Source organism: Galeopterus variegatus, unplaced genomic scaffold (assembly GCF_000696425.1).
Source record: "Galeopterus variegatus unplaced genomic scaffold, G_variegatus-3.0.2 Scaffold2522, whole genome shotgun sequence".
Classification (NCBI taxonomy): domain Eukaryota; kingdom Metazoa; phylum Chordata; class Mammalia; order Dermoptera; family Cynocephalidae; genus Galeopterus; species Galeopterus variegatus.
Genome location: NW_007728633.1, coordinates 7327 through 22617, shown reverse-complemented (window position 1 = coordinate 22617; position 15291 = coordinate 7327). Strand labels below are relative to the sequence as shown.

The following is a 15291-nucleotide window of genomic DNA, read 5'->3' as shown; positions in this document are numbered from 1 at the left end:
GAGTTGATGCCGTGAGAACTGGGAATGGAAGGGGAGGCAGGCTGGGGGAGAGGGGAAGGAGCGGGTGGAGACACAGGCCCTTCTCATGGTTGCTTCCGCCTAAGGGAAAATGACACAGGGATTGTTTTAAGGGTTGACAATCTGTCCACCACCTCACTCTGCCCTTTAAAAGAGGGCAGCTAGTAAATGCTAAAGCACACGATTACCCCTTCCAGGGACACAGACGCGGCCAGTGGTTGTGAAAAGCATGAATCATGGTGTTTTAGAATATTTATTGGAATAAATCACTCAGCATCAACACAAAATACAAGCATTTAAATTAAAAGAATAGTTTGAGAGCACTAAAGTCGAATTACGGTGTTAGATTTGGAAGATGTAAAAGTACTTTGGATTAGGGAACCAAATGCATTCATTGCTGGGAAGCTGAAAGCTGACCCTGAGTTGCTTTAGGGAAATGTTTTTCCAACCTGTCTGAGCCGGAGAAACTTTTGTCTGAATGAAATCTTGTGGAGCGTAAACAAACTACGCAAAAAGGTTGCTGCTCTCAGCTGAGGGTGTGGGGGTGAGGCCTGAAGTCCTCTAGCTTTCTCTCCTTCAAGAAACCCCCGAGCTCTGGGGAGCTCAGTTCGTGAACAAAAGATTGCCCACTGCGAGACAGGCGGTCTCTGCCAGGCTCTTCTCTCAGTTCCTATTCAAGACAATGGAAAAAAGCAACCGCTGCTTGTTTCTTTCTTTTTTTCTTCTTTAATGAAAAGGAAAGACTAAATTTCTTCAGTTTTAAAGGAATTATTCTGGTGGACGAGAGAAACTCCACATATGTTGACCCAGGTGCTTGTATGTTCATTATAAAAAAGGTCTTATGATTTACATCAAAGAATCCCTGTTACTCAATGAAATAATTAATATTAGAAATGACTCTGCCCTCCCCCACAATTCAAACAAACCTATCTGGAATAAGAACTGTAATACATCCTGTTCGCTGATGTCACTGGGAAAGAACTAGCCACTGCTTTGGGGTTACTGGGGTGCTGACTTCTGTTTTGAGCTCTTCAAAACCCAAAGATGGAACACAGCTAAGCAGAATGATAGTGGGGCACGTCTTAGGATGCTGAGATCTTGGGCTGATCATTAAATATCCACGTTCCAGAACTTTTCTTCTCAACCTTTTTGACTACGAGGGCCCTTCCGTTCCCTCCCAGTCCAATCTTTCTGCCTCTGCTGAGCCAGGCAGTGCTGGCCTGTGGGAATCTGGGTGCCAGTGAGGGCTTGGGCTCTGTGGGAGGGGGGTTCTCTACCATCAGGCTGGGGGAGCCTGGAGATCAGCTCCCCAACAACTGTGAATCTGGAGGAGAGCTTGGTCCCTGGGGTGGGGCGGGGCACAGAGAATCTGACACTGGTGTGGACAGGTCAGGAGTGCCAGGTGCGTCGGCTGAGCCCCTCCTGCCCTCAAGTCTGGGTGAGTCCAAGGAGTCAGGAGAGCTGTAAGCTGGGAGGCTTCGTCCACTGGCCTCAGCAGGGCCTGGGCTGCTTTCCTGCTTCTTCCCTGCCAGGGTCTGGGTTAGGATCCTTCTGCCTTCTGTAGCCTGTGGCTGCTGCCTCTCAGGGCTCTGCAATAACTACGTTGCAGCCCAGTGGGCTGACAAATAAAAAAATATTTAGGGGGCCTGTTGTGAGTTGAACTGTGTTCCCAATGTGATCTTATTTGGAAACAGGGTCTTTTAGATGTAATCAAGTCAAGATGAAGTTATGCTAGATTAGGCTGGCCCCTAAACACAATGACTGGTGTCCATATAAGGAGAAGGATATTTGGAGACATACACATGGAGGGAAGATGTGGGCAGAGATTGGCGTGATGTGTTTACAAGCCAAGGAATGCCAAGGATTGCCAGCAACTATCACAAGCTAAGGAAGAAGCAAGGAAGGATTCTTTCTTAGACCCTTTAGAAGAAGCATGACCCTGCTGACATTTTGATTTCAGACTTCTAGCCCCCAGGACTGTGAGAGGGTAACTTGTTGTTTTAAGCCAGCCCGCGTGTGGTACTTTGTTAGGGTGGCGCTGGGAAACTAATACAGATGCAAGAGCTGGAGAGGACACACCCAGCAAAGGAGAGTCGCTGGAGGAGACAACCGTCAATTTGAATATAAAAGAAGGACATTAAACAGCAGCCCCACCCCCCTCAATACCTTCTGGAAAACAAACCACCAAACCAGCCAAGGAACAATTCAGTAGATGAAGATGGTCATGGTTGAAATCCGAATGTGTGACTTGGGAAACAAAGTGCCATAAATACATCTCAGCACAGAGCAAACACACACAGAAGGAGAAATCATGAAGGGCAGGAAAAGAGACTTGGGACATGGTTGAAATCCGAATGTGTGACTTGGGAAACAAAGTGCCATAAATACATCTCAGCACAGAACAAACACACACAGAAGGAGAAATCATGAAGGGCAGGAAAAGAGACTTGGGACCTAAACGCAGGAGACCTCACGCGTGAATAAGACAGCTAAAGGAAAAAGAGGGATAGATAAAGAGCAGTCATTAAACACTAGAAGAAGCTTTCTCTGAGCTGAAGATCTGAGTCAAGGGATTGGAACGCCCCTCAAGTTCCAGGCTGGACTGAAGAGAAAGGACACCCACCTGATACCAGTTTTGAACTCCAAGGATAAATGGACTAACTTACAAGGGTCTAGGCTGAAAGATCGAGTTTTCAATGAGGGAAAAAGAATCAACGTGGCATCAAACTTCTTGGCTACCACAAGGGACCCTAGGGGGCAGTAGACTGGCATCTGCTGGTTGCTGAGAGGAAAGAGGGGCAGCGGGGGACCCTGTGAAGTCTCCCTGCCTGGGCAAAAGACCACCCCATCTGAGGGAGAAAAATCAAACAGAAAACAACTCGGATAAGAAAGGCGAAGGGGAGAGGAAGTCTAAATGGATGAGGGGAGTCTCTTTGGGAATGTGTAATATAAATGCTAGAAAAAGTCGTACCGTGAGGGAAATTTAATTAATAGTCTAGAACTAAAATCTACAACTGCAGCGACTTCAGGGCTGGGGTTGCTGTGAGTAGGGGGAAAAGTAAGAGAGTTAGCAAAGTATTATTTTACTGGGACAAGTGGTGGAAATATGAGAACAGACAGAGCAGGAGGCCAGGAAAGAATAGCTTTTTGTGGGGGAAATACTTGGCATCTTGTTTTCAAATCATGGTAGAGAAATATGTATGTGTTTGTTAGAGCAGGTAAATGGAAATGAATGACTAATGGTACAATTGAACTTCCAAATTAACAAGAGGAGAAATGGAATTACTCGTAGCTTGAACAAACCAGCAAAATAATGAAAAGGAAAACATAGAAGCCACAGTGTAAAATCTATACTATATACTATATACAGTTTAAATTATATATTTTATGTGTAATAGGTATGAGGTAAAAAATAAAAAAATTAATAATTATAAGAAATGTGAATGAATTTCATTCTGCCACTTAAAAAGGAGGATGAAAATATAGATGGGTCAAAGAGATAACATGACAGTGTCAGCAATAAAACAACTTAGTATGGAAGAGAATGGAAAAGATTAAAACCCTATTGTTGAACAAAGAACAAGGAACAAATGGATTTACAGATGAATTTTATGTAATCATGAAGATAATGACAATGTTTGTTATTTAAACTATCTTTGGCATATAAAAATGGAAATTCTCTCCAATTCATCTTATAAATCTAGCAAAATTTTAATACCAAAACTCAACACAGACAGTACAAAATATGCCAAGTAAGAATTATGTCTGGGACAGGGTGGTTCAATATCAGAAATCTATCACATTATTAAATCTAACTTACTGCATTACATAAAAAAGAAAGGAGGAAAACGTGATCAAATCAATAGATGCTAAGTCACTTAATAAAATTCAGCAGCCATTTCTAAGAAAAACTAAGTCAAAGAGAACAGGAAGAAACTAATGATTTAAGACTATTTCCAAAAACCAATAACTCATATTATTAGTGCGGCCTTCAGGTGAGGAAGATGTTGCACCGTGTACATGGCTTGTGGCAGAGGAGGACCAGGTGGAGGTTTTGGATGGTTACTTACTGAAGCCTCTCCTAAACGGGCCATCTGGGAGTGGTAGGAGCCTGAGGACTGTGGTAGGCTGGCCGTGGGGGACGGCTCTCACCCACTCATAAGAGCTGACCACGAGCATCTCTTTCCAGCTCCACATTCAGATTCCTCACGTCAGTGGCTTGGAATTGGCAAGGTGGGAGTATTTACACTATGGAAATTGGCAAACACTGTAAGTCAGGGATTTTTCCAGGTGAGCTGGTTATAATTGGCTTTGGGGGATCCAATTCTGAGAGTTTTGGGGGTGGAAGATTTTACCAAACTTTGAGCAGATTTCTGAAGAACAAAGCACAAGTAATCTCTCTTGAGTTGTTCAAGGTTAATGAAAATTCTACCATATGTTAAAATCATGATGATATAGATTTTCAGGATAATGCAAACTAAAATTAGAAGTTTTTATTCTAAGCTCCATTATGCCTTTTGGTGAAAATTTGCGTTCTAAAACATAATCATGCAGTGACATAAATCACAGAGAATAATTAAAAGATGCTAAAATTACCTTTGACAATTGGGAGCCAACTTATATTTTGTTATGGTTTGAGATTTTAAGGTCAATCATGCAGGGGCACACCAAATCCAAGAAGCCGGAGTTTGACAAGGATCCTCTGGCCAGAGTCTGACAAATCAGAGTCTGATTTGGCATGATGTTTGCAAAGCCTCATCGTGGGAAGAGGTGCCGCAGTCCCACCCTCATTTTTTGGAGTTTCGTGTATTTGCTTTGTTTTATTATATTTTATTCTTTATTGCCTCATAAGTATCACTCTGGGAAGATTGAGAATGAAATTGAGAATTATACTGAAATGTTTAATCATACTAATGACCCACCTGGGAGTTATAGTCATGGGGTCTCTGGAAATGGTCTGTGGCAGTTCAGGCCAGAAGGGGACAATGGACCCATGTACACATTTACCTTGTCTGCTTCCTGAAAGGATTGTTTTTGATACAGTTAGTGAACATAATGGAGTTGTTATTGAAAATGTACTCAAAAGTTGCTAGGCAACATAATAACCATTATGCCTAACTTGCTTGCTTCTAAGAGTTAAACAGAAATTTTTCTTTTTCTTGGGAATATAGATTTAGGTTAAGTTTTAGAATATTTTTATAAGGTTTAACTTTATAGAATAGAGTAGGTAAGAAAATCTTGTTTTTACAATGTGTTTTAATAATGGAAAAATATTGGGGAAGGGAATTTTGATTTCTTGCTTGCATTGTGTGATTAAGAAACAAGTTTGAATAAGTTTCAGTAAGGTCATATAGAGTTCAATATAGCGTAGGGTTAACTAAATACAATGTAATAGTTAATGATTATCTAGGACCAGTGGGTTTCTTGTAAGCATTTTATTTTGCTCAAAGAAAAGAATATTGTAATCATGGAAACAAACTGTAATGCTATTTTTCTTGAAACACATGTCACTCACAAAGAGATATTATGATATTGTTCAATGATTATTTTGCCTTTAAGAAAAAGTATAAAAAGTGTATGCATGCTTCAATAAAGTGTCAGCATTCAGCAGATCCCTTGAGTCTGTGTGTTTGCTGTCCATCGCCGACGCTGCCTTTCCTCCCTTTTGGGGGTTCCTTACCAGCGGGGACCTTACAATCTTTGTGCTGGGGCTGGTCCCCGGCACAATCATATATTCATTTTCTAGAAAACATTAGATTAAGACACATGGATGGACCATGGTGTAAATGTTGACGGGTCATCTCTTGGAATCTAGAAAAGATCAAAAAGAGGAAGACTGTTGTAAATTAAATGTTATTACATGAAAAATGTTGTAATTTAGAAGGCAGATAATGTTTTTAAAAAGAGAATAAGTCAATGTCCATATATTCTTGTCAAAATTACATAATTTTCATATTAGTTTCAATCCTTGAGACACAAATCTCCTTATCCTCATAAACTTCTTATGTTTGGGATAAGACATATTTTACACAGAAGCCCTGTAATTTCCAGGGCATAAAGTGCAATCTGATTTTGTGCCAAAGACTCATTTGGGGCAGCAGTACGCAGTTCAATAGAGGAATACTCTCTGATGATAATCTAGATGTATTTTCAGCAGCTGTAAAACAGCACTGTATTCTATCAGTGTGCGATACAAGGCATATCAACATGTGTCCAGTGACTTGATATTTTCATTTAAATTATTTTTATTAGTTTGCTTTCTGCATAATTGAACAGATCCAATATCTAGTTAATGTAATTTGGCATTGAGGTAATCAAAATACCACATCATCCACATTTTGATAAAATGTTTAAAGAAGCAACCTACCATACCCATATGCCATCAGCACTGGCTCAGCTGAGAGTGCTTTTCTTTGGGGTCTGAAACAATTAAAACATCACTTGAAGAGGTTCTCTCGCTTTGTAGATGCTTTGAAGCACATGGGATGTGGCAAGGGGAGGCAAAATGAGAATTTTCATGGAAAAAGGTTGACCTGCCCTGCAAGTTTTTCATGGCTATCAAATCCATACGGAGAACTTGAAAGTCCCTCGAGGGGTGATTACCAGGGGCCTCCCTTACCATGTCCGTAAACTGATCCATACAAGTCATCCGAATCAATTCAGGAGTTGCAGGGCTTCTCATGGTGAAGGTTGTGGTCAGTCCCCTCTCTCTGCGGGCAGCGGTCACTGCATCATATATGGCAAACAACACAGAGGACCCCAGGAACATTCCAGCCTCACCCAATCCCTGGGAGAAGCGCAAAAGACCATCAGAAATGTGTGGTTTTAGAGGGGGACATGGAGGGGGAAGGGGAGAGATTGGATAAGGGGCATAAAGAATAAGTATGATTTGTAACAATGACTATGCTCATAAAAATATATATGTATTTATATATAAAAAGAAATGTGTGGTTCTTTTAGGACTACTTTGTGCAAATGCACACACACACACAGACACACTCACACACAGTCACCTCTTCTGGCTTCATCACCATCAGAGTGGAGTCAGTCTGAGTGGCCAGACTCGAATTCCCCCCCTGGTGATTTGTGTGTGGGGTCCTCCTCAGAGTAGCTCATGAAAATGCCCCGGGACATCAGGATTCAGAAGGGCTAAAAACTCATGTTCCCCCACCCAGGTGAAGTCCCAAAGACCAAAGCCCTCGATGCTCTCTAGGATACCCCAACTCTGGATCCAGACCATTTGTATTTAACTGAAAAGCAGAACAAAACAGCCACAGTCTTTGTAGCTGAGCTTGAAAGGCAGTGAGGTCGTTGCCTCTTTTCACGAGTGCTAACTTCCCTGGCATGTGTGGGATGCTTTTGAATTAACAGTATGGTGGCATTATATTTTGCATAATTCATCAGTGCCTTTTTGTACTGACTTTTCTTCTTTCTTTCTTCAAGGTAGTCTGGTGTGTGGTCTGTGTCTGGGGCTTTGGTTGTTAGAGGCCCAGGTTACTCTGAGGGCTGGGGTGGGGTGGGGGTGTCTCTGAGGCGAGGGGGAGGGGTGGGCGTGGAGAGTTCTGGGTCCTATCAGGACAGAACTGGCAGGGAGGTAGCTAGACCCCAAGTGGCAGGACTGTGCTGTGTCCTGCCAGCCTTTAGGGATGGCCCTGGTCAAATGCTTCTGCAGAAGTGGAGATTGAGGCCGCTCAGACAGAAGTCTTGTCTTGACCTACTCCTAGGAAAGAGAGGTAATCCTCTGAAAACCTGAGGTTAAAGTAGCCACCTGTCGGGCCAGGTGTGGACTCAGAACAGAACTTGCGTTGGGGAAGTTGCGTTTTTTGCACACTTGTGTGCAGCACTTTTGCTTGCTATTGGTCTTTATGGGCCAGTTACAGATATCAGTGGTTAACACCTCAGAGCAGAGTCAGGGAGAAAGTTGGCTGAAATCAGGTTCTGATATAGGGAGGGTGTGGGAGAGGGTGGCTGAGCAAGAACTGAGGCTGGAGGACAGGTGGGAAGGGTGTGGGAAGGAGAGCCCTGGGCCTGTGGAGTTTGCCTACGATGTCGGTTTGACTCAGGGTGGCACCTAGCCTAATGAACCAGGATGTTCAGGTCCTCCTGGACCCTCCTGTTTGATCAGGTTTGGTTCATGAGCTCTCTCAGGGGGGAGCCCCAGGACTCGGGCTCCTGGAGTCAGTGAGCGTCACTGTGCAGGGAGCCTGCTTTTCTTTTCCCTCTCTCCTTTTGGGATTTGCAATTCAAAGAAGCAAGCAAATCCAGGGAACTGTTGTACAGTTTCCTGAAAGAGGAGGTTGTTATGAACTGAATTTTATTCCCCCTCAAATTCATATGTTGAGGTCCTAACTCCCAGTACCTTAGAATGTGACTGTATTTGGAGATAGTCTTCACAGAGGCGATTAAATTAAAATAAGGCCATTTGGCTTGGCCGTAATCCAATGTGACTTGTGTCCCTATATGAAGAGGAAATGTGACCAGACACACAGAGGAAGAACACGTGAAAACAGGGAGAAGATGGCCATCTCCAAGCTAAGGAGAGAGGCCTCAGAGGAAACCAAATCTGCCAGCACCTTGATCTCAAACTTCCAGCCTCCAGAACTGTGAGAAAAAAAATCCCTGTTGTTTAATCCAGCCAGTCTGTGGTGTTTTGTTAGGGCAGACCTAGCCAACTACGACAGAGGTCCTAAGTTCTTACCTTAGATGAGTAGATGGCTATGGGATTTCGGGAACGCACCAAAGTGACATAGAACTCTTCTGGTATCTCAGTGACGGTGGGGATTTTGTAGTCATCTGGACCCCGAGAATAAAGCACGCCTTCTGGGGAGTATTTCAGTTCTTCTATGGTATATAATCCCATGCCTTGGATAAATGCTCCCTCAACCTACAGCCGAAAGTGTCACCAGTTATTAGTATATGATATTGGTTGAATAAATATTCCAGCCTGAAAGAAAGTGGGGTTCTGAATCACAGCGTATTTCAGTTCTTCTATGGTATATAATCCCATGCCTTGGATAAATGCTCCCTCAACCTACAGGCGAAAGTGTCACCAGTTATTAGTATATGATATTGGTTGAATAAATATTCCAGCCTGAAAGAAAGTGGGGTTCTGAATCACAGCGAGCCATTCTTGAAAGCACCGTGGTGGACTTTACGAAGGGCCCTTTGGGAACCGGTGCCTGCCACCTTGCCTGGCCTCATCCTCAGGTACCCCATGTACTGACACTTGCCAAATCTCTGATAATTCTCCAAACCCACCAGGTTCTTTTTCACCTCCAATTCTTTATAAATGCAGTGTCTGCTGGTTCTCTTCCCTTCCCACCTCAATTTGTCCACCTGCCAAACTCCTAATCATCCTCCAAGTTCCAGCTGAAGAATTACGGCCTCTTGGAGTCTTTTGGATCCTCTCACCTCCCCCCAGGTGGATTTAGAAACCACTTCTTCCAGGCTCACTGCGCCTTGAACACACTCCCCATCCTGGTGGCAACTGGAGGTTATTTTCCTTGTTTCTCTCTTTCTCCCTCTCTCTTTCTCTCCAGCTTATAAGCACACAGAGGCCTTGGCCTTCTTGTATTCTGTTCTTAGCATGGTGCCTGGTACATAGATTTCTCAATAAATGTCTATTGAGTTAGATAAAAAAAAGAAGCTAACATTAAAAGAACATGAACTAGAATAAATGGAGCCAGGACACTGTAGTTTAGTATAATATCTGGATTTCTTTACTTTCCTTTATAAATTACTATGAAGAGTAGATCAGTGTTAGGCAGGGTGGGCTGGAAGAAATAACTATATTTATTAAAAGCCATGTTGAGTTCTATTTGCAAAATATTATGCTCTAGGGAAAAAAAAGTCCCTTTTAAAGAGGGTGTCTGCCTGGAGGTTATAAAAATTGGGGAGTTACAGTTTGCGTTTTATTGAAACACAAAATTTAGGAAAAGTTAAGCAAATTTAAATGCTGTATCAGAAATAACAATGCTTGTCTCTAGAGGAAAAGATCAAAACCCAAGAGATTCAGTCTAACACACTTCTGGTTTCTTTTCTAATGGGCCAAATGAAGCGTTTTCCTAATCGTAACTCTTCCTTTTTCCTTTGCTGAAGCAATAAAAGAGGCAGGAATTTACTGTGAGGAGAAGAAAAAAAGGGGGGAGGGGAGGAGAGGCCTGGGGCTAGCTGTAGGTCTGAAATTTTACAGGCTTAAGATCAATTTTGGGTGAGATTCCAAGTCCCAGCCTAGCAAAGTTATGATGAAGCAAGTCTGGGTCTTGGGTGGGCCCAGGAATCCACATTTCCAGTCAGCACTATAGGTGGTTCTGTTGCAGAGACACTGAGGACCACATTCTGAGAAATACTGAGGGACCAATAAAATTGTTCCTTATAAAACCCATCAGCGAAGGTAAACCAAGATGTTGGCAGATGAAAGTACCACATGTCTGTTGGGGTTTGATGCCAAGCTACTCAATTGCTCCAAGTTCCTACTCAGGTGCTGGCTGTGGACCAGCCACCTCAACTTCACCTGGGAGCCGGCTGGCAGGTCTGGGATGGGCTGATGCAGCTGGTGTGTTGGGAAAAAGCAAGGCTACACCAGCAGCTGGAAAGATTTTAACTCTAAGTTTAAAAAGACTTCGGTAAGCTAATTTTATTTGTTTGTGAGATAAAAATCAGAATTAAATTCAGCAAGAGAAGGAAAATCGTGTTTAAGCATTTCTTTTTCTCATATTTCTCTAAATTATGTAATCTGTTTAAATTCAATATTTATATGAACACTACCTTAACTGTATTATGTATCTATGTAATGTTCTAATTATGAACATAACGTTCACTGAAGAAAAATCAAGATGCACAGAGAATTATAAAGCAGAATAAATCATGTATATTCTTGTCATGCAAAGACAACCACTGTTAACTTTTCCTTGAATTTTCTTTCAGTATTTTATCGATGTGTGTGTGCATAATATATAGTCTATATTGCAGAAAACCTGAATTAGGTATGAACAAAGTTTGGGGAATGCTGGAGAACAGTATTCTGAATGAATAGCTGCTAAATGGGATTGGCCAAAAGTCCTTGTTGGGGGTGGTTCTGGAATCACGCACCTGTCCAATATCCAGGGCTGGGTTTATGCTGAAAGCAGCATCCATGAAGATGTCGGTCCTAAGGAGCTGCATCAAGAGAAAATATATAATGGAAAATAGTATTTATTTAAAATAGATTTTTACTAAAATTATATTACTGTCCCTGGTTTTTCCACTGGAAGGGTCAAGTTGATTATTATTCACAGCACAGGAAACACATCAGTGTTTGTGTTTACACTGTGAAGATAGTGGACACAAATGCATTCTCTTTACCTTATGAGCCCCAGTCAGACAGTCAACTTCAACCTCAGAACAGGATGCTCCATAAACGAAATACGGATAAGCGTCTCCTTCTTCCTTCTGCCAGTCCATATGCGTCTGGTAGCCTCTGAGAAGAGAAATCAGGCGTGAACTGAAAAGGCACCAGTGGTCTGATCATCTGCTGTGCTGGGTCCTGGAGATAAACAGAGCAGAGAAGCTGCCCCACAGGGACTGCAGGCAGTGTCCGTACCCTGTGCTGGAGGTCTCCCTGTCCCCTCTCCTGCAAGGGAACCATGCCATCGGGGCCAACAAGTACCACCACAAACACGGGAGATCAACTGGTGTCCACTCCTCCTCTCCAGCGTGTGGTGGTTGGGATGAGTCAGAGTGCATGTGGATAGTGATGCTGTCCCTCTTGGCTGGTAAATAGCTGCTGCCCCAAGGAGGCTCTGGAATGTCCCCTGCCCTGGCCCTCCCCCAGACCTCCTTCCCCAGCCCCCATGATCCCATGAGTAAAGGGTTAATGCTGGGTATAGCAGAGCTCCCGTGCTCTCTGGGCATCTGCTCAGACTGATGAGTGCACGTCACCCCTGGGGAAGTGTAGTGTAAGCCAAAGGAAAAACGGTCTTTACTTGAAATATCCGGTAGCTGAGAGACTGATGGACTCTTCAAAGGCTTTTGCAATCTGAAAGAGATGATTAGTTACAAAGAAGTATGAATTTAGGGAAAGTGATGAGAAATGCCTTCCACACTGGGCCTGCCTCTCGTCTGCACCCATGTTCACCTCAGCTGAGACTTAGGTCTGGGCACCAGCTGCAGGTCAGGCTTTTCAGGGATGTGCTTAAGGCAGGTGCAAGCTGTGCTCTAGGACCCTGTTTTTTTGGGTTGCACAGTATAAAAGTTATTACTTTTCACCCTCTTTGGACTTAAATTAGGGAGGGAGCTAGGCCATATTTAAGTACTTATGTACATAGGTACATAGGTATGTACAGGGGATATACATATAGTACATATATGTATTTTCATCCTGCTTTGTTCCCAAATAATTTGGGTGTGTCAATATATGATCATGTCAGCTGTCCTGCAGAAGTAAACTGGGTAGGGCTGGGGAACAGTAATAAAAATGGTAACTGTAATAATTATTATTATTATTAAGAATTGAGTAATCCTTTGATCTTTGGACTACTATTATCTCCATTGTACAGGTGAGAAAACCTGAGGCACTGGGGCAGGGTGTTATGGTCTGAATGTGTCCCCTCAAAATTCATATGTTGAAATCCTAACCCTTAATATGATATTAATCGGAAGTGGGGCCTTTGGGAGATGATTAGGTCATGAGGGTGGAGCCCTGGTGAATGGGATTAGTGCCCTTATAAAAGAGACCCTAAAGAGCTTCCTTGCTCCTTCTGTCATGTGAGGACACAGTGAGAAGTCACCATGTATGAACCAGGAAACGGGCCCTCATCAGACACAGAATCTGCTGGTGTCTTGATCTCAGACTTGCAGCCTACAGAACTGTGAGAAATAAATTCCTGTTCTTTATAAGCCACCCAATCTATAGTGTTTTGCTATAGCAGCTTGAATGGACTAAGACAGGGGTAAGTGGCTTGTCCCATAGGCTAGTAGTGACAGAACAGGGACAGCAGCCCTTGGTGTGTTTTACTTCAGAGCCCATTCTTTTATCACACTCTGTGAAAAATTAGGCTCTGAAATAAAGTCAGGTTTCAATGAACACAGACATGGCTTTTAGGAAAAGCAGAAGGAAAGGCTAGCAAATGCTTTGCTTCTTGATCGGGCACCCCCAATCAGCCTGTGCAGCTGGGGCTGTGACCCACCTGGATGCATTGACTTTTCCTGGCAGGGACAGCAGAGAGAACACTCACCCAGTCCTCCCATTTTCCTTTAGGGTTCTTCCTGATGATGGGCTGAAGACGGGCCATAAGAATTTGGCAGGCATTCTAAAAATAAATATTTGAAATGATATCAGAAATAAAAGGCACAGGAAATAGCAAAATGTTAACTATTTAAATCAATTCAAATGCAGACAGTCAATTTTGTGAACCTGCTTCCTAGTCATTTAGTCAGGGTTTCTTAAACTTGGAGTCTCTTCAAAGGAAAAAATGTTCTGTGGATTCTTCAGTGCTGACGTGAAATTATTTTTATTACAATGTTTAAGTATATGTTAACATAAAGCTAGATAGTGTCTCAGAGTTATAGCTCTTTTCAAACTAAAACAAAATGACAGAGCATGCACACCAATCTATATACCAATAAAATTCAAAATAACAACATTAATTTAGTTGATTGATGATGTTGTGTTTTGCAGCTAAATTGCTGCTTGGAATGTGGAAAAAGTATTGAACACTGTGGCACAGATACTTTTGAGTTCAAAATGCCTATGGTACACCAGTTGATGGATCAATTGATGGATCAATTGATTTGCCTAATCCACCTACTGTTCTTACTTAAATTGCCACAGGATTTTCATTTGCATGTATACCTCACCATCATCTGCTCTTCATTGGGCAAGAGCACACAATTTACGTACGAAGTCGAAGAAAAATCAAGATGCACAGAGAATTATAAAGCAGAATAAATCATGTATATTCTTGTCATGCAAAGACAACCACTGTTAACTTTTCCTTGAATTTTCTTTCAGTATTTTATCGATGTGTGTGTGCATAATATATAGTCTATATTGCAGAAAACCTGAATTAGGTATGAACAAAGTTTGGGGAATGCTGGAGAACAGTATTCTGAATGAATAGCTGCTAAATGGGATTGGCCAAAAGTCCTTGTTGGGGGTGGTTCTGGAATCACGCACCTGTCCAATATCCAGGGCTGGGTTTATGCTGAAAGCAGCATCCATGAAGATGTCGGTCCTAAGGAGCTGCATCAAGAGAAAATATATAATGGAAAATAGTATTTATTTAAAATAGATTTTTACTAAAATTATATTACTGTCCCTGGTTTTTCCACTGGAAGGGTCAAGTTGATTATTATTCACAGCACAGGAAACACATCAGTGTTTGTGTTTACACTGTGAAGATAGTGGACACAAATGCATTCTCTTTACCTTATGAGCCCCAGTCAGACAGTCAACTTCAACCTCAGAACAGGATGCTCCATAAACGAAATACGGATAAGCGTCTCCTTCTTCCTTCTGCCAGTCCATATGCGTCTGGTAGCCTCTGAGAAGAGAAATCAGGCGTGAACTGAAAAGGCACCAGTGGTCTGATCATCTGCTGTGCTGGGTCCTGGAGATAAACAGAGCAGAGAAGCTGCCCCACAGGGACTGCAGGCAGTGTCCGTACCCTGTGCTGGAGGTCTCCCTGTCCCCTCTCCTGCAAGGGAACCATGCCATCGGGGCCAACAAGTACCACCACAAACACGGGAGATCAACTGGTGTCCACTCCTCCTCTCCAGCGTGTGGTGGTTGGGATGAGTCAGAGTGCATGTGGATAGTGATGCTGTCCCTCTTGGCTGGTAAATAGCTGCTGCCCCAAGGAGGCTCTGGAATGTCCCCTGCCCTGGCCCTCCCCCAGACCTCCTTCCCCAGCCCCCATGATCCCATGAGTAAAGGGTTAATGCTGGGTATAGCAGAGCTCCCGTGCTCTCTGGGCATCTGCTCAGACTGATGAGTGCACGTCACCCCTGGGGAAGTGTAGTGTAAGCCAAAGGAAAAACGGTCTTTACTTGAAATATCCGGTAGCTGAGAGACTGATGGACTCTTCAAAGGCTTTTGCAATCTGAAAGAGATGATTAGTTACAAAGAAGTATGAATTTAGGGAAAGTGATGAGAAATGCCTTCCACACTGGGCCTGCCTCTCGTCTGCACCCATGTTCACCTCAGCTGAGACTTAGGTCTGGGCACCAGCTGCAGGTCAGGCTTTTCAGGGATGTGCTTAAGGCAGGTGCAAGCTGTGCTCTAGGACCCTGTTT

At 43.0% G+C, this 15291-nt stretch overlaps 1 protein-coding gene across 1 annotated transcript in view; it reads right to left on the bottom strand.

Moving 5' to 3' along the window:
* Positions 1-5630: 5630 nt before the first annotated feature.
* Positions 5631-15291, bottom strand: part of LOC103598160 (aldehyde oxidase 4-like) — a gene marked incomplete at its 5' end in the record, with an annotated part of 15543 nt that continues 5882 nt past the window's right edge. Inside the window, 10 exons of the mRNA XM_008582122.1 lie at positions 5631-5829; positions 6638-6805; positions 8717-8902; positions 11110-11175; positions 11362-11476; positions 11982-12034; positions 13233-13307; positions 14174-14239; positions 14426-14540; positions 15046-15098. Coding sequence (XP_008580344.1) covers positions 5776-5829; positions 6638-6805; positions 8717-8902; positions 11110-11175; positions 11362-11476; positions 11982-12034; positions 13233-13307; positions 14174-14239; positions 14426-14540; positions 15046-15098 — 951 coding nt within the window. The remainder of the gene's footprint in view (positions 5830-6637; positions 6806-8716; positions 8903-11109; positions 11176-11361; positions 11477-11981; positions 12035-13232; positions 13308-14173; positions 14240-14425; positions 14541-15045; positions 15099-15291) is intronic.